At 41.4% G+C, this 18,322-nt stretch overlaps 1 protein-coding gene across 8 annotated transcripts in view; it reads left to right on the top strand.

Moving 5' to 3' along the window:
* Nucleotides 1–18,322, top strand: part of GPRIN2 (G protein regulated inducer of neurite outgrowth 2) — a 38,196-nt gene that overhangs the window by 3,488 nt on the left and 16,386 nt on the right. For 2 of the 8 annotated variants that reach the window (XM_068950647.1, XM_068950648.1), the window contains exon 2: nucleotides 1,272–1,429. In XM_068950647.1, coding sequence (XP_068806748.1) covers nucleotides 1,395–1,429 — 35 coding nt within the window. In that variant the 5' untranslated portion in view covers nucleotides 1,272–1,394. Of the gene's footprint in view, nucleotides 1–1,271; nucleotides 1,682–3,257; nucleotides 3,425–14,568; nucleotides 14,646–15,742; nucleotides 16,338–18,322 lie in introns of those variants that run through there. The other 6 variants (XM_068950649.1, XM_009685684.2, XM_068950654.1 and 3 more) reach the window with 6 other exon arrangements.

Here is an 18,322-nt window from a genome sequence, read left to right as displayed (position 1 = left end):
GAAAACTAGATATTGTTTTGCCTATGTTTTAAAAAAAAAAAAAAAAATCCTGCAATCCGGTCTTTCAATAGCTCTTCAACTACCAGCTAGGGAGGGGAATAGCTATGCAGAGGAATAGCTATAACTATGCTCAGAGAAGACTTTGATATTAGTAGCTTAACTCTTAAAATTTCTGTGTGGGGGGGGAAATAGCATGAAGGACTTGAAGCCTTTAATAAAATACCTGTGCCCAAAGGACCACAGAACGGCTACTCAGGCAATCACAATTACAGCTTTTCCTAACTATGTTTACTAATGTAAGGATTTTTAATGTTTTGCCTGTGTATAGACATAGCTAAATGGATCTTAACTAACAAAATTACTTGTGCATAGTTCTGAAACAAAGTTATTCAGGATCGCTTTTTCTACTTGCTTGCCAATGTTTGTTTCTTTTTCAGAAAGTATGGAAGAATCGATACCTTGAATTTAATTTATGACTGTTTGTATTCTATATGCTGCTTCTGTTCATGACTTGATATTATATACGTTTGCGTTATGCCTTTTAATCTAAAACCTGAAGAACTACACGGGAATTAATGGTATTCTAATGAAATCTAATCAGTTTCTATGGAACTTGAGAAATCTTTTAATAACACTTAAAAACGTCCTGCTGTAGATGTAGTTTGGCTTACCTTTTTCTATTTAATTGTTTGAGACTCTTCCATAAGGAAGAAAGTGTTTAGATAACTTTTACATTAAAAAGATAAGACTCCTTATATTTCAATTTTGCCTTGTTAATGTATTGTTAGCTATTAAGCGACTGTTGCATAGTCAATGGCCTTTGCTATTACTACACTTTGCTATTTCTACACTGAATTAGCAGGAAAGAGCAAAAGGTCTATACTTGACTGTTACATTGAGGGAATGAAGTATGCCACAAGAGTTTTACAGTCTTGAGGATACATCTTTACAAGCAGGTTTAGGACAACTGAAAGTTTTGAGGTGCACGGCAAGGCACATGACTGGCTGCTCTCCATTACGGTATTCTCTCTTCAGCTCACATTTTCGTCTGTGTGAGGAGTGGTAACGTTGCTCGAAACATTTGACTGCTCTATAGAAAACTACTGAGCAGTTAAAATGATCCTAGCCACTGACTCATCTGCTGTGCAGACCCATGCTGCTTGTGTAGGAGGATGTGAAGTGTGTGGCACAGAGTCTAATTGGAGGCCTGTAGTTAGTGGTGTCCCTCAGTGGTCAGTATTGGGTTCAATATTGTTTAACTTATTCTTCAGTGACCTGGATGAAGGGACAGAGTGCCTCCTCCGCAAGTTCACAGATGATACAAAACTGGAAGGAGCGGCTGATACCCCAGAGGGCCGTACTGCCAGTCAGAGGGACCTGGACAGGCTGGACAGATGGGCAGAGAGGAACCTCATGAAGTTCAACAAAGGCAAGTGCAGGGTCCGGCACCTGGGGAGGAATAACCCCAGGCACCAGGACAGGCTGGCCGCTGACCTGCTGGAAAGCAGCTCTGCCGAGAAGGACCTGGGAGTCCTGGTGGACAACAAGCTGACCACGAGCCAGCGATGTGCCCTTGTGGTCAAGAAGGCCTGTGGTATCCTGGGCTGCATCAGGAAGAGAAGTTCTGTTTGAACATGAGGAAAAACTTCTTTACCGTGAGGGTGACTTAGCACTGGCACAGGTGAGGTGGCCCAGAGAGGTTGTGGAGTCTCCTTCGCTGGAGATCTTCAAAAGCTGTCTGGGCAGAGTCTTGGGTAATGTGGTCTAGGTGACCCTGCTTGAGCTGAGGGGATTGGACTAGATCTCCAGAGGTTCCTTCCACCCTCAACTGTTCTGTGATGATTGTGTGTGTGTGTGTGTCTGGGAAGCAGTAACTGGCTGCTGATTTGGCTGTTTCTCTGGGGTGGTGCATAGGGTGGGATAGGCTTGGAGTAGTTCTCACCCTCTCCAAAATCCTGTGGAAGGAGTTAATGGCTCAGTTGCTGAGCAGTGAGCTTTAATTTCCATCCTGGGTCCTCCGCACGCTTGCTGGTCTCTCATCTTTCTGTGCTGAGTTTTAACACCAGATAGAAATGAAGATCACGAAAGGAGGTGAGGGACACGATTATATCCTCCCCTATCTCTGAGCAGAAGCCTCCTTTGTACCCTACTTCTTTAAAGGTTTGGTGTTTCATCCTAGACAGCCCACAGTAAAGCATTCAGTCTTATCGTATGTGAAGGAACTAAGACAAACTAATTTAAAACAAACATACAAATACTGACTGCCACGTGTTTGAACGTGTCTGCTTCCAGCATTTAGTTGAACTCCCAAAGGAAGGATGTCTGGCAGATTAAGGATGTTTCTCTGTGCCCACTGTGTGTCGGGTTATGGTTCTAATCACCTCCAGCTAGAAGCAGGATATGAATTTCTTTATTGTTTGAAGAAGCCGGCTTTATATTCAAATGTAAGACGATGTCAATCTGCCTGTATTCACATACTGCAGCTGTTGTATCAGAGGGAATTTCGCAAATGCCTTAAAAGGCTTGCTACCTAAAGTCTGCTTCTCCTGTGTTTTAACAAGTATGTTCATCTCAAATATATAGTGTCATTTTCATTAAAAATGTATTCTGCAAATGCCAGCCTTAGCTGACCAGGGTTGATTCTCTCACTCTGCTTCTCAGCTAATGCTGTGAGTGTTTACTTAGTTAAGTTACTCAACTGCTGTATATGAAAAATCATTACTTTTTCTAAGAAACAGTTTCTCTGGAACAGCTGAGAGCAAGCTGAGAAGTTTGTTTTGTGGACCTAGATATTGTCCTATAAACATTCTGTAAAGTTCCTGGTGCATTTTTCCGTATCGTAATATATACATTTTACTGTGTGCAGATCTAGGTCTCATGTCTTGCAGTAAAACCTAGGCCTGTAAATGATCATGGAAAAATTCCATTTGTAACCACCAAGTTAGATTTAGTATACTTCAGAATAATTACTAAGAAGACTTTCTAGTTTTAGAAAATGGGGTAAAGGACCCTACACTCTCCCCACATTTTAATGATTTTTGTAGTGTTGGCAACCATTCAGAAGTTATGAGTCTGGCCCCAAAATAATAACGTGCATTTCTTAGATGTTTCTTTTCCTTTTCCTTTTTTTAAACTCCAGCACATTCCAGCTGTGTTTTCAAAAACATATATTCTCATGAAATCACATATCTCATGATCCTAGGAGATACCAAATACTGTAGTTTCTACTATGTTTTTGATAGCACTTTGCAATACAGGTGATTTCCTTGCTTTGCTGGTGATAAGCTGGTCTTCCTGTTTCGTACCTGGGAATGATGATGCCATTTTTATGTCTGCTCTAGTGGAGACTTTCTTCTAGCTTCAGCTCAGCTGAAATTGATGTGGAAAAGGCAGACATGTTCACTGGAAGAGGGATGTTGAAAAGGTAAGCCTGAACAGCTGTGCTAATGTTGCTCTTAAACCTTCTGAAAAATAAAAAGCGGAGCCAGAAGTGGATTATAATTTCTTGAAGAACTGATTTTAAATGTCAGAACGCGCAATCTAAAAAATACTCTATCAAGAAACAGTTTTCTGAAATGTGTTAACTCAAAAACAGTTGTCACTGTGCTCCAGAGACACCAACTTAAGTTACGCATCTGCACCTTTAATTTATGAAATTATTTATACTAGAATGGGTGAAATTGAAATATATATTTCTTAAATTGTATATTTTTGTAAAATACTTATTCAGTGCATTTTATACCCTTGTGCTTATAGTCAGGTTCATTACATATAATTACTTAACATTGTTGGTGGGAACACCTTACAGAAGAGAAGAGAAATATTTAAAGATGACATAGTTGTCAAATCATAAGCATCAGTAGATTCTTCTAACTAATTACTGATTAGCATAATTCAGTTGACAGTTTCCCTCTGAAATCTAACCCCTACTGTAGTTTGAGTATTCTTAAAGGTACAAGAGATTCCATTACACGAAAGGTTAAATTTAGTCTGACTTGGCAGCCATAGAATGATTTTTAAATCCAGGCATTTTAAACAACATATATTCAAATTCTGCTGCCTTCTTCCCCCATTGCCTTGTGTTCATGAATTTTGACTTTCACATGGATGGCATCTATGGCTAGAATGGCTTCTAGAAAAAGGTCGATTTTTTTTTTTTCTCCAGTTAAAACGGGACTAATTTTACTGAGCCTGGTGAATCAGTCAGGGGCGTAATAGATTAGGATCTGCAGGGAGCATTGATGGGCACCCCAAGTACAATAAATCGATTAGATCAAGAAGTATAATTATGAATGGCTGAAATAATAAGAGTACTTAGAATTTCTATAGAGCCTTTCATTCCCAGGCTCCTGAATTCTGCACCAGCATTAATTGCTGGTAGTTAACTATCACAAAAGCTTTTTGAAATAGTGGTTGTTATCCTTATTTTATAGATTGTTTAATAACTGGAGTTACTCCAGATTCACACTTGTGTAACTGAGATAAGAATTTCTCCCACAGTCTACTCCTGGCCTTGAACTGGCATCTAGTTCTTAGCTTTAGCAGGCTACAGACATTTGATTATTTCAGAGAAGGAAATGTGAAAGAAAAATCTAGTCTGTCATAAAACACCTGCAGTGGATCTGTTCTTCAAGCCACTTGTTAATTGCTTTCGAACGAAAAGCTGGGGATGTGAGAGTGAAGAAATCCAGAAGTGAATGAGTCTGCCAGACTGTTTTCTCTGATTTACTGTTGAATGTTGTTACCTTTTGCTAAGTGTCCCAGATTAGAATCCAGACCAACTCTCCCAGTGCAATAGTGCGTATGAAATCCTGATGGGTACAGTCAGGGACAGGCAGGGCCAACGTGGAGGACAGGCGAACGTATTCAATAGCTACTATGTTAGGTGCTCATGTAAGAACCTAGACAGAAAGACAGAAAACTAAAAGATGGCATTAACCTAGTGAAGGGCTTTGGTCCTGCTTTGGTGTTTCACCTTGAGCCCAGTAAAACCGCTGACACTGTAGCCAACCTTGATATTCTTCACCGAGAGGTGGGCAGAGAGCTTTCCGCACTGGTGCAGATCCTCTGCCTGGCTGCGTCTTTCCCATCAGCTTCCATGCTTTGTTCCTCTTCTTTTGCTAAGTATTGAAGTCCCTCACAGACATGAACGCAACGCTTTTTTTCTTTGAGGCTTTCTTAGAAATCTTTTCAGCAGTGCTGTAGTCCTCTCATCAGTGCTGCTGCAGAACTCAGAATGTTTATTTTTGACCTTATCTTTTTGCTTCTAGTGCAATTTAATTATAGAGGTTTCCTAATCATAATATTTATGCAAGCTATAGCACCTCCTGTCCAAAGTTGTACTTCAGTGCGAATCAATGTAATAACACAAAGTTCTCTTGAAAGTGACTTTTTTGGCTTTATGGAACAGAGTGCACGAACTTCTGTTTCTTTAAATGACTTTTCTTTCCTGTGTTTTACAATAGGAATTTTGGTGATATCAAGTCTGCTTTTGCTGGAACATGTTCTGGTGTTTTTCTGTCAGTGTAGATTGCATTGATTAAAAATAAATAAATAAATAAAAAGCAGCTGTTGCTGTTTTAAGAAAATAGCAATACAAAATATTCCTTTAAAAAGACTTTTTAATAAGCTCTAAGTTCTCAAAAGTTAAGCAGGAGGCCTGTGAAGATTTTCGTGACTTGTGAAATTCTGGTTGGTATGGCTTTAAAGCCTTTTTGGACCAGTGCCTGGCTTTTTGTTCTGATTTTCTACACCACCTAGCCTTGGTAATGCTAATCTTAACTTTGAGGAAGGCCTTGGGAGATTACTTCTGTACACATACAATCCGAACTGTTCATGCAGCATTAATGACGAGCAGCAAATGTTGCTCTAAGGCAAGACTGGTTTTTATTTTATGTAATATTCCCTGACTCTCACTCCCTCTGGAATAGAAAAGGGATTTAGGCCAAACATGATGTAATATAAACAACCTATGAGAACTATAAAAACAAATGGGGAGGGATTGCTGAGCAGGCCAACATGTCTCTAGGCTGGAATGCATCATGAGATCTGCGTGAAGTGCAGGAAAGTACAAAACTATGAGTATTTATAAAGTGTAGCAATTACAGTGTGTATAATATAGCCCTAATTAGTACAGCTTTATAGAACTGCACACTTATAAGTGAGAGCAAAATTTGATCTTTGTTTCTGGGAGCCGATGTGATTAGAATGAGATACTGAAAGCTGAAGATCTGTTTGCTTTTACTTATAGTTGTTTTCTGCAGCACATGCACCTAAAACTTTTCTAGGTATGGCAATCACGGATTTGCAGATGCCATCCCATGTGTGTTTGTGTAAAAAAAAGTTAGTGTCTGAAAGCCTGGGCAAGACTGCAGCGAGATCTTGAGGCTCAAGGATGTCAAGATCAAATCCTGAGTTTACAGGAAAAAAGAATAAAAAACTTTTCATGTCAATAAGTTCTTGTTCCATCTGCGCAAGTGACCCCTTTCTCTTTGCAAAGGCCCTGGGAGATAGCTGGCCGGTCGCAGTTCTCTGGCTCCCTCTGCTGGGCTTCAATCTGCAAACTGCTGAACGGTGTCAGAGTTAAATGACTTCCTATCTGGACGTAGCTCTTGGCTCCGCCAGCATAAATGATGCAGTGCGATCAGAGTCCATCAGGAGGCTGTCTGAACGTGTACAGGGGTTTTGCAGAGAGAGGGTGCTATGTCTGTTCTCATAGTGCTTCCGCAACAAACCATAGGGACGACCTGCTGCATTTCCAGAATATTTGTGTTGTACTGCTAGATGACACTGTCTAGTAGATGATATGGTCTGCTGTGTATCACAAATGTGTAAGTTTTTAATGCAGAAAATCCTTTTCCAAGGATGTTGCTGTGTAAGACTTTTTCCCTGTAAAGCAAATTTTAGTAGGACTACTAGATTGCCTGGTTGGACATCTTAAAAAATAACATGGTAATTCTAAAGAAAAATCTTACTAGTTAAATATATTTCTGCCACAATGAAATAAAGTATGCTCTATGTTAAAGAGAATCTTCATTGCAGACCTTTGAGAAATCTGAAACTGAAATTATGGACTGGGGGGAACAGTCTTTCTTATAAATGTTGACTGTCCATTAGTGAATTGTAGTGGATACTGTAAGCGCAACTGGAGAAAATGGTATGCTCACAGGCCTCTATGCAACCTGCTCCATGAATAAGGCAGAGATTTTGTTATGCATCTGTTAATTTTCCGTTAGTACTAAAAATTTAAAAAAAAAATACAGTTGATAAAATTTTGTTGTGTAGAGTCTAAATGGGTTGCACAAGAACTACCAGTAAGAATTTAATACTTTACTTTAATCCACATATTCTGATTAACTAAAGTAGTATAGCTACGTGATGGAAACTACTATACTAAAGTAGTATAGTTACCTGATGGAAAACTTAATTAGCTAAAACTTCCCCTCTTTTACCTTCTCTTCCACCGTTTTTATCAATACTAGAGGCGTCTACGTAGAAATAGTTGTTTGAAAGCACCCACTTCAGCTAGTAGGTGATGTATTCAATTCAGCAGAGAATAAAGCACATCTGGCCAATTTCCAGAAACATCTGGGATCTTCTGCAGGGGACTGAACGGAACTGAGAAAAGAATCTGACCTGGGTTCGTCAGCTCTGCAACAACAGGCTTGAATTCTCTGGGCTTCCTTGATACAAGGCAATTGTGTTGAATTCAGTGGAGTTGCCTTAGCGCTGATGGAAAGGGAATGTTTCCCTAGCTGTACCCTAGCAGGAATATTGTAAATGAACAAATCTAGGAGCTCAAGCAATTGATACTGACAAAATGTTTGCACTTAGGGCATGATAATGTGAAGTATTCCATCACTAGCAAAAAAAGCCCACCTCAAAACAAAATGGGTTCACTTTAATTCAAATCCTTTCACAAATCTAGGTTAGAGCCTAGCCAAGCAAACAAGCCTGAGGGGCTTGTACTGACTACTGCAAGTACTGAGGGGTAAGCTCTCAGAGGAGGAGCCAAAATGAGCTGATGTGGGCAGGCTTGAGGCAGTAATTATTGAAACTATGACTGCTAGAACCAGAATGCTAAATGTTTTCTGGTTCTGTTGCTGGCTCCTCGCTTGAAGTATGTGTGCAGATGTTCTAAGAAATGCAAGAACAGTGGGAAGGCTTAAATTAAATCTGTAAAGTTAAGAAGAATCAGAGTTGCTCCCCCAGGTATTACTGTGTTGCTTTACTGAAAAAGGTAGTGTCTGAGTGCTAGAAAGCAATTTTTTCTGTAGGAGCTAAGTAAATCCTTTCGGTTCCTTTCTCAGCCTGTCACAGACTGGGACTCAAATGGTACATTCTGCAGTTGGAAATGCTAATTTGAGGGGCACTTGCCTACCATTACCCAGTTTATTATATGACTTTGGTTTTATGTGTGAGGAAAGACACTACTTTAAGACTTGAATCACTACCTTTTTTTTCCCTTCCAACCTGAATTATCTTCAGAGGGAATGAAGTAGAGCTTGGTGGCTATCTGTCTGTTTGGCAGCCAGAGGTTGAGGGATGGGAGGGAGTTAAAAAGGGAGATTTCCTTTAGGTTCCTGAGATCTATGAGTCAGTACATCCATGAGCGAAGGTTACGTAAACTAATAGGTTAGAACAAGACTGAGTTGCTTAAACGCTGTTACTGCACTTCAATCTGTTACAGAGTCAACCCTGCAGATTATTGCAGGCAGAGCTAGCCTAGAGCTTATGTTTCACCCCGCTGAACGCTCGCTGGCACTGGTTACACTTGAAGTAGCGTTATTTCCTTGCTAGGGGCCTCCTCTGAAATCTGTGCATACTACTTTATAGGTCTTATTTGTGCGTGCCATATTTAATATGCAGTATTGTTACTCTCTGCTTGTGTCTAATTTGGAATGTCACCCTGGAATATTGGTTGCATAACAATTTTGTCTCTGTTTCATGCAAACACGGATTATGCCTCTTATGAAGGGGGTTCATTATAGGCAGCCACAGAGACAAGGTCCAAGTCCTCTTCAAATTCCTCCAACTTTGCTGAAGCTATGATCAACGTCTGTCCTTCCTCGCGCTTCTTCACCATCATATTCTCTCTAGCACATCTTGGACTGGGCACTAACCTCATCTGAGAGAGTTCAGGGAGACTAGTGCGGGACAGCTCTTGCTATATAATCCTGTGGGGCAGAGCTGGGGGTAGATATGCTTATTTTACATGTGGGAACTGAGGCACCAAAGTTCAAGTCTACTTTACTTAGATGCTTGTCTCCTATTCAATGGAGCTAACTGTCACAAGAGCAGGCTGACTTGTGCCACAGTACAGAGCACTCAGCCATGAGCACCAGCTGGGACCTAGAAAAGACCCCAATACTTTTGTTTCTATTTGTTATCTAAAGACCAAATAAGTCTTTGAATCGCCCATTTGGGAATGGGAACAGAGGAGGATTGCTATATACACGAATATGTTTTTTGAAAGACTTCAGACACAAATTTGCAGGAATATCTTGGTGGAAGAGAAGTCACATAGGACAGAATTATTGTTGACTTTAGGAAGTGTAATGGTTTGTACTGTTTCTCTGGGAGTCTGGGGGTGGGCCCTGGGAGCCCCTCTGGCTCGCATGGTGCAGGCTTGCCTCCTCGTTTCCAGTTGAGCATAACGGAACAGATGGAAGACTAGCGATGAAATGCAAAGCTAAACACGTGATTAAATTCTCAAAAAGGACAAAACCCTTATCGCATGAAAGGCAGCTTAAAGCTGCACAGAAACTGGCTTTGTGGGTTTTTTCTGCTATTAATTATTGCTTTTTGCTACTGGATATTAACGAACTGTAGAAAACAAGGGAGACTCTGGTGCTGGTGCATGGCAGGAAAAGAGATCTGGGTGAAAGGGAAGTGAGAGCAGAGTACCCATGTGACAGTCCCTTGATTTAGGAGGAGGTTTAAGATTCCACGTCATGAAGTCTTTGGTTTATAGCAGAATGGTTTAAAAGAGGGATCTTGTTTGCATTGGCCATAATCAATTATTGTCCCATTCATTTGATAAAAAAACAAGAGAGTAGCTCTCTGTAGTCATTTCTGAAGTCTTAAAAATATTTGAAATTGCTTATAGCAGCAGGCTGCCTTGCAAACTGCCAAGGCAAAATAGAGGCAGAACTAGTCTGCTTTGTTGAGAAAACTACTCTTAAATCCAAGGTGGAAAAAGAAAGGAGATGACATGGCTCAAAAATACCAGTCTTCATAATACTAAAAAGCCTGAAGGCTTTCAAAAAGATTAATCCCCCAAAGAGGAGTACCATGTCCATGCTGCTGCTTGAAAGAAGTCATGCCAGTAGTGTTACAGCATTATTCCCAAGGAAGATGAATCTAGGTGACCTGCCAGATTTTAGTAATAACTTCATGAAACCAATAGATAAGCCTACACACATCTTTCTTCTTTTCACAGAAAAATAAAATGATAGAATAAAGGCTTATTTATAGACCATCCTTGCTACACCTAGGCTGTCTAACCAGCTGTTACCTTTTCTCAGACAGAAGTAGAAACTCATCCATCTACTTGCTGGGTGTAGATGCTCTAAATGTCTGACAGCTATTCTTTTCTAAAAATAGATATACAGGCCACCCCCAAGCCTGACACGTTGTTAATTAGGTGTACAAGAATGGCTTTTTCCATTGATCAGTCTTGTTATATGTTTAGTGAGTCCTTAACAAAGAAGGCCATTACTACTTTTTAACCATAGCTTTTTATTAGACTGTCATATGCTTTATGGTGCAACTCAGGCAATAAGGATCTCTAAGGTGAAGGGTTCAGTCTCGGGTTTTTATAACACAGAATACTCATTGGATTGAATGAATCCATCCTTAGAGACTTGACCCCAATCTGCTGTCCCCCGATCACTAGAAAAGATTACTATGCTCATTCCCACTTTTTCCCTAATTCTCTGTGGATCTTTAAGTCATTAATGCCAAGTGTTACCTTATGCAAGCTAAAAGTACTCACCAGCCCAAGGGGAGGGACTATTGTACAGCAGTCAAGGTCAGTCCAAGTTAGTGTGGTTTTGTGAATACTCATGCCACGTATTCACACTCTTTTCTTTGCCTCAGTGCTAGTGCTCGCCTAACCGTGCAGCAGAGGGTCTTCTCTGGGGAGTCTGAGTGCCAGGACTGATGGGGAGGGACATGAAGAAACAGTAACCTAGCTCACTTTACACTTTGGAGAAGTCCTATTTTTAGTAATCAATAGAGGTAGGCAGTGATTCTGAGGGTTATTTGGACATAGGTACCTAAACGCTATTTTATTAAGTCTCTCTGTGGGTCTAGTTCTTAGTACTGGGAAATCTGAAAAGTAAGGGCACGTTTTCTCAGGGAACTCCTGTACGTGAGAAGATGGTCTACAGTTTCAGATATTTTTCATAAGTTAAGCATCTATGTATAAATGACATTACTTTCTTAAGTAGAGCATTAATATGTAATCAGATGGACTTTCTCTGTAATTCATCCTTTCATTAAATTGCTGCATGTTTATCTAAAATTTTAATTTGAAGTTTTTTGTAATGTTTATCTGACAATTGCTTTCTTTGTAAAACTGTATGTTAAAAATAATTGTGTTTTTTAACATCAATTTGAAGGTGACTGTCACTACTGTACTTTCAGATACATTTCATTTGCCCAGAGAATGCACAAAAACTCTTGCCGTGCGCTGGCTATACCTGACTGATTGGAACTTGCTTGAATATCCAGGCATGAGGAAAAGTTGCAAATCTGGCACTTTAAATAGAATGCCAATTTTAGTAAGGGAGATTAACAATATCCAAAGTGGAGAGCTTCTCACTGATTATATATGTAGTAATGGTTAAGTTTGGTGCATTAGTTATTATCTTAAAGGCTCAAACTGCATTAAAGTGCTGTTATTCTTCAGAAATGCGCAAAAATAGTTTACAATGGAGTTACCCAAGACTTGATCCAAATTGACTGTGGCAGATGACATTCAGGCAAACGAGCAGTGTTGTTCATAAGACAAGGTACTGTTCCTGGAGGGCTACGTTATTTTCATAGACTGGGGCGTATTCCAGAAGTGCATTAAGCTAAAATTGGCCTGGTTGCAGCTTCACTGGCTTAAGTGTCTTTGAATCATCAGACAGCAAATACCAGCCTCCGTGGTTTACATAGAGAGCCTTTAGCCCTAGCAGAGTATGTGCATGTGCCCACTCCCCAAGGAGAGGTGCCACCCTCGCACAGCAGAGACAGAGGTGGATGACCACATTGCAAGCAGTGTTTTTGTGAGTCAGCTCAGAGACCCACTTCCAGCAGGGCACTCCACAGCTGGTGGCAGCTGACTCTGCCATCTCATGGAGAAGGCTGGCAACAGCTCTGCAGGTAGCAGAGTGCAGGAAGTTCAAGGCTCATTGGGGAGTTAAATGCTTGCAGTCTAGGCAGGTCCAGATCACCTCATCTGATAAGAAAAAGCTACTATAAAGCAGCAGTTCAGGCACACCAAGGAAAGGCTGTAGGGTTGTAAATGGAAAGGGGGAGGGGATTTCAGTACAAGGTCTCAGGACTCATGAATGGTAATCCAGAAATTGGGATGATTTTTCCACTCCATATCCTCTTCTGACGGGGAGTAGGTGGCCAAAGCCTATTTAGTGACTCTTGGGTGATGCAAAGGCCTTTGGGGCTGGGACCGGGCTTGTGCTGTCTGGAATGTGGAAACCTAGCTTGCCTGGTTGGAGGCTGGGGTGACAAAAGCCTGCTCTGGTGGACGGACCCTCAGGTCTAACAGCTCAGCTCAGTGGTGCCCTTTTAGTGGGCAAGCAGAGCTGCCTTCCCTCACATCACAAAGTGACTCAAAGTCATGGGGCTGGTGGCTTGCTTTCTTGGGATTTTGAGGCATCTGAACCATTAAAAGTTACTTTTGAAGGTGCTTTTCCATGACTGGGGGCTAGGATCTTAATTTCATGAAATTAAGCAAATTCTCACATGTTAAAAGCCTGAGTGGAGTTCTCCGGGCAACCTGAATGCCAGTCAGGGTGAGCAATAGCAGCAGAACTGCTCACCAAAAGTGCTGTTGAAAAACAATTTTTCCCTTGCTCCTCCCAAAAAAAAATTCACCGATTTTGTCTGTATTTAGTCTAATGTATCTGAAGATATGGTAGGCTACTGAGTTTTCAGATTCCTTTATGAACTTTGTTAAAGATAGACGTAGAATAGACTTTCTGAATTTGGATTTTAGAAACCTTATGCCTTTTATTCTTAAATGTAAAATGAAAAAGATGTATGCCTTTAGCATTGTGACAGATGCCCAGGAAGGTAACCTTTTGAGATAAAGCTTATACTTCTTCAGGGATTCCTCTTAAAGCTTTTTCCTTCTTAAATCCCACCTATGCCTTTGAAGCAGACTTTGTCTTCCTTCAGGCACTAGCTTACTCTCAGGATTTTTTTGATCTCAAGGTCTCCCTTTTCCCCCCCAAGTTTCCTTTATTATTTCTTTTTCTCATCTTTTCTGATTGTCTGAAAACCACTTTCTAGAGTGTGAGGGGAGAAAGCATGAGCGTTCTAGAAATGTGTGCCTTTTCTCAAAGTCAGTAACAAGTATCTCTCAATAGTCAAAGCACGCTTTACTGCTTTTAATGACAATTGTCAGCTTTGCTGCACATAGCAAACCCAGAATGAGAAAGTTGTGTTACTTCTTCCCACAGAGGGTTTAGAACAGAAGAAATGTGATATTCTCCTCACATTGTTTTCTGTGTGTGTCCCTGGGACGTTACCACGTTTGGAAGATGCGTTTGACTGGAAGGCTAGTGCGTTGACTTGTTTGGCAGCTGCCCGTGGGCACCCATGGAATGAAGTTGGGCTATCCGTGGGTGCCAGGGATGTCTCCCATTGCCTCAACCAAGGATCTTTTGCTGGGATAACAAAGGAGGCAGAGCGCTGTAGAGTTGGCCACTTTCTACACAGTCCTGTAGAGCTGGCCAGGCATCTTCCTGGGCCCCTGGGAGCGCTGGTAAGGGTGCTCTGGAAGAGACTGGTTTGAGGAACTTCTATTTCTGGCATTACAGGATGCCTAAGGTCAGCACAAGCAGCTCACTTTAAGTGGTTACTTTACTTTATTGCTGTAACAAATACAGCAAGTAAAATAAAGCTTTGGAAAAGCAGCTGCTGAGCAATGCAAGGCTGTTAACCCCTGAAATGCTTCCTGACCTGCAGCCCAAGGGAGTAATTTCTCAGTGTGTTCCAGACTTTCTCAGGAACAAAGCCTGGAAGCACATAGGAAATCACCTGTTTTTTTGCAGCCCATTGTGAAGACTCGGGGAGCAACCCTGTGTTCCTGAAAGTAGCAGGAAGGGGGTCCAGCCCGTTTCTCCCAGCTGAACGAGGCGTGATGGGAGAATACGGGAATGAAGGCTTAGGAACAAAGTGTGAGTGTGGGGTAGGTGTTATGCAGAAAAGGTATTTACTCTTTGAACTGGAAGGAGGACTTGAAAGGATTATTTTCTGAAGTTATCCTTCTTGTCCTATTAGAGATCCAACCAGCCTGTCTTGTGCAAAACCTTAAGTGGAGGGGAATAACCCTAAAAGAAGTAGAAGCTGGCTTGTAGTGTGGAGAAAACGAAAGATCCTTGGGAAAGCACTGTGTTCAGCAGTCAATAAAAGTAAGTGAAAGAGGAGAATCGTCTTCACAAGAGATGCATGCCCCTTCCCTGTTCCTTGCATTGCCACATCTCTCAGAAATATGCTCCCAGCTCTACTCTAGGCCACGCACGTTTTGTGATGTCTTTGCTTCTTGCATGACTGTGCTGCCCTTACCAGGGTGTAGTCCAGGCTCCTCCTTATTCCCCATCAGATAATTCCCTCTCACATGTCATTGCTGCTCACCTCTGCCTTTGTAAGAGAGTCATCCGCCTTCTGCTGTTTCCTTTACTGCCCTCCTTCAATCTACTAGCAATATAACCTCCCCTAACATTGCATATTCCGACCAGTTACCCTGAATTTCCCTGATTTCCAGGTTCTCAACAACACAACCGCAGCAGTGGTTGTACGACGCTCTCTGGGTTCACACCCTTCGCGTGCCTTGGCGTGGAGGCCCTGCCTGCAGCACCGGGGTGGCAGCAGCACCCACTGCCCGCTCTTGTTGCAGTAGCGCAGGGCAGTGGGTGCCAGCACCTTGCATGTCTTTCCGTGCCCCGAGGGGTTGGACCCCCCCCCCCCACTCCCCATCTGGAGCAGATGGTGCTGTCTGTTCCCCACACCAGAGGGCCACGTCCCCCCACCCTCTGTGCAAACACAAGGACAGGGATGTGGCATCCCAACTGCATCCAAGTTGTGTCCTATCCACCATGAAGTAAGCAATTGTTTGTAGCCAGGAGAGTTTACCCTCTCTCCTCCCTAGCTCAAATGATGTCACTCTTTTGTATCCATTGGGACATCCTTGCTCTCAGTCTGTGCACCTTCAACTGATGCATTCTGGTTTTTGGGTGCTAGGGTGGCTAGGTGGCTTTTTTGGTGGGGGTTTTTTGTATGTGGGTTTTTTTTTTTTTTTTAGCCTTTTTTTATTCTGGGATACTAGAAGCAGCGTGTATTTCCTGCTGGTGTTTTCCCATTTGTATGAGGGTAGAAAGTGAATGCAGCCAGGGCAGCTCCTTCGTATACCTGTTATCATAATCCTTTCTCCCTTCTCCTTTCTTTTCCTCTGCTGTCTGCTCCTCCTCTTCCTGCCCCTCTTTACCTCCCCTCCCTGTGCTTCCCTGGCGGAGTTGCTGGCTCTGCACAGGCCCGGTTCCTCTAATCAGATGAAGCAGCAGGATTATCTCTCTCCCTCCCTCCTAGGCTCCATTTTGTTTCCTCTCCAGCCAAGGAGGGGAGGCAGGAAGGGGCGTCACCTCCAGGCAGAGGAGCCCCCATCTCTTTCCTTTGATGCTCTTTAATAATTCCCACCCCCCCCAATCACATGCCCACCTTAGTGTCAGCAGCATCAGGCGGATCAAGGAGCCCAGTTTCTAAAGGAAACCTGAACTCTTTTGATTTTTGTTGTCCTTAAATTTCTGAGCATCTATTCGAAATCCCCTCCAAGTAACTTGGACGGGAAAGCTGGATGCGCAGTCTCTGAGTAGGGGGAAGGTAAGGACCACGGGAGTCACGCCTTGCCTGTTCTCTTGTCTCCTGTAAGGACACCGAGTCCTCTCCGTTTGCGAGCAGGTCTCTGAGAGTCACAAAGCAGATGAAGGGAAGGGAGAGGAGCTGCACAGAGACAGACCCAGGCTTCTGTAAGTGCTGTGTTGGCAGCAGGGGGTTGATAGCTGGACTGAAAGTGGAAGGAAATTGGAATTTTCTCTTTTACTGAAAAGGTAGGGTCTAAGGCTCTGAGCTTTAATCAAATTTAATGTATTTCTGCAGAGGGCGTTTTTTTTTTTCTGTGCTAGTATCTTTCACTTAGATGTGTATATCTTTGTCTTTTAACGTGTGTTTCTAGAATATACTTGTCACTATTTCTTTGGGAGGAAAAACACTATAATCCTGTTCGTCTTGTTTCTCTATACACCTGCAAGCTTATAAAGATGCTCATTCATTATATTTTGTGCGCGCTGTGGTTTTTATACTAAGAAAAAAAAAGGAAGAGAGGAGTAAATTGTATAGCTTTATGTTGTTACTTTTTTCTGCTAATCTGTCAGAGGATTGTTTTCTGCCATGTGTACCACATGCTTTTTTAACTCCTAAGAAGTTCTTATCTGACACCAAAGAAAAAATGAAAGCTATTGCAGCACCTTTTGACTACTATCAGCTTTATTTCATGCTTTTCTCTCCTCTTTGATGAATCATTATTTAGAATGGCTCATACAATTTTCTCCCAAACTGAAACTTGTCTTTTTCAACCTTGAAGATCTGTTGTGTTTTGACTTTTTATTTTCATTAGAGTCAATGATTTAAATTAGAAACCGTAATAGAAGACTGTTTTGCATGTATGTTGTAGCTTATAACTTTCTATGATTAAAAGTAAGAATTTGTGCTGATGTACTTTAGGATTTTGGGGAACAGATTTAAAAGGGAGGGAGAACAGGCAGTTATTTCTGCTTAGAGAACTTGAACCATGAAATGTAACTGGAAAGATGACTATTAGATAAATATATTTTGTAAGATGTTGAGCTTGTACATAAGTAAGACAGACCATGTAAAGATTGAAATCTGTATCTTTTCCAGTAACTCATATTTCAAAGTAATCGTCTGATATAAAAATACTGGTGATTTCCTGCACCAAGATTTAGAGATGCTGATTAAAGCCCGAAATAGTTGTCTGCATGTTTAAAGTTAAGCATATGTCTGAGTGTTTGCTGGACCAAGATTGCAGTAAGGTCTGAGTTCAAAGACCCGGAAAATTTCATTTATGAGGGGGGATGAGAGGAGCATTTAACGTTTTCGTGTTATAGCTCAGTTGCTCTTTAAAAACTCTCTTCTCTGATTATAGGGTTTTGTTGATTTTGACATCCAGACATATTTTATTATAGCTGAACTTTAGAGAGAACTGTAGTTACAGTTTAGTTTATCTGACAATTATCTAGGACTACGTAATCATGGAGAACAGTGAATTGTATGCAGCAGTTGTGGTGTTTGAGCTGATGTACAGTACTAAACATGGTAATTCCCTCATGAGATAACCAAACCAAATTAAAACACTGAATCCACGTTTTTCCTTCCATAGTAAGCTACATATTTTCAAAATACACTTGAAAAATAAGAATGTATGAGGGAGAGGTTAACAGACAAAAAAATAATATTTATGGTCATTATACTTATGAGGTTTAATTTTCCCTCTGTTAAGAGCAATCACAAAATGGCACAAATGAGAGGTAGCTTTTAAACACTCCAGATGAGCAAAGGTATTTGCTGTGCTAGTGAGATAATGTTACACCTGTCTGCAAGCTGGTTAGGTCTGTGCAGAACAGCAGCGAAATCCTCTTCCTTCCTCAGCAGTTCTTCTGGAGCTTAAACAGACTGAATTCTCCATTCCTTTCCCCTATAGTTAATGTTTTAAAGATGAAAACTGTATTTGACTAGCCCCTGGCATTTGGATGCTGCAAGCTGTTACATGATTTGCAAGAGAGTGCAGTCTAGGAAAGACACCTTCAAAGGCCCAGGAGACAGAGAGAGCTGTTAATGGTAATTATTCATTTTGTTAAAAAACACTTCTACAATACAGATGAAATAAAAATCCTACTCTTGTTCTTATGCTGTGCTTTCATTGTCGCAAGTGGCCCTCAAGTCATGGGAAAGTCCTCTTATTTCCTAGAGGAAGCAAAAGTTTGTCTTTGGTGGATATATGCAATATTTTGCTGTG

The sequence above is a fragment of the Struthio camelus genome, chromosome 7 (assembly GCF_040807025.1).
Source record: "Struthio camelus isolate bStrCam1 chromosome 7, bStrCam1.hap1, whole genome shotgun sequence".
In the NCBI taxonomy this organism is placed as follows: domain Eukaryota; kingdom Metazoa; phylum Chordata; class Aves; order Struthioniformes; family Struthionidae; genus Struthio; species Struthio camelus.
This window is presented reverse-complemented; position numbering and strand designations above follow the sequence as displayed.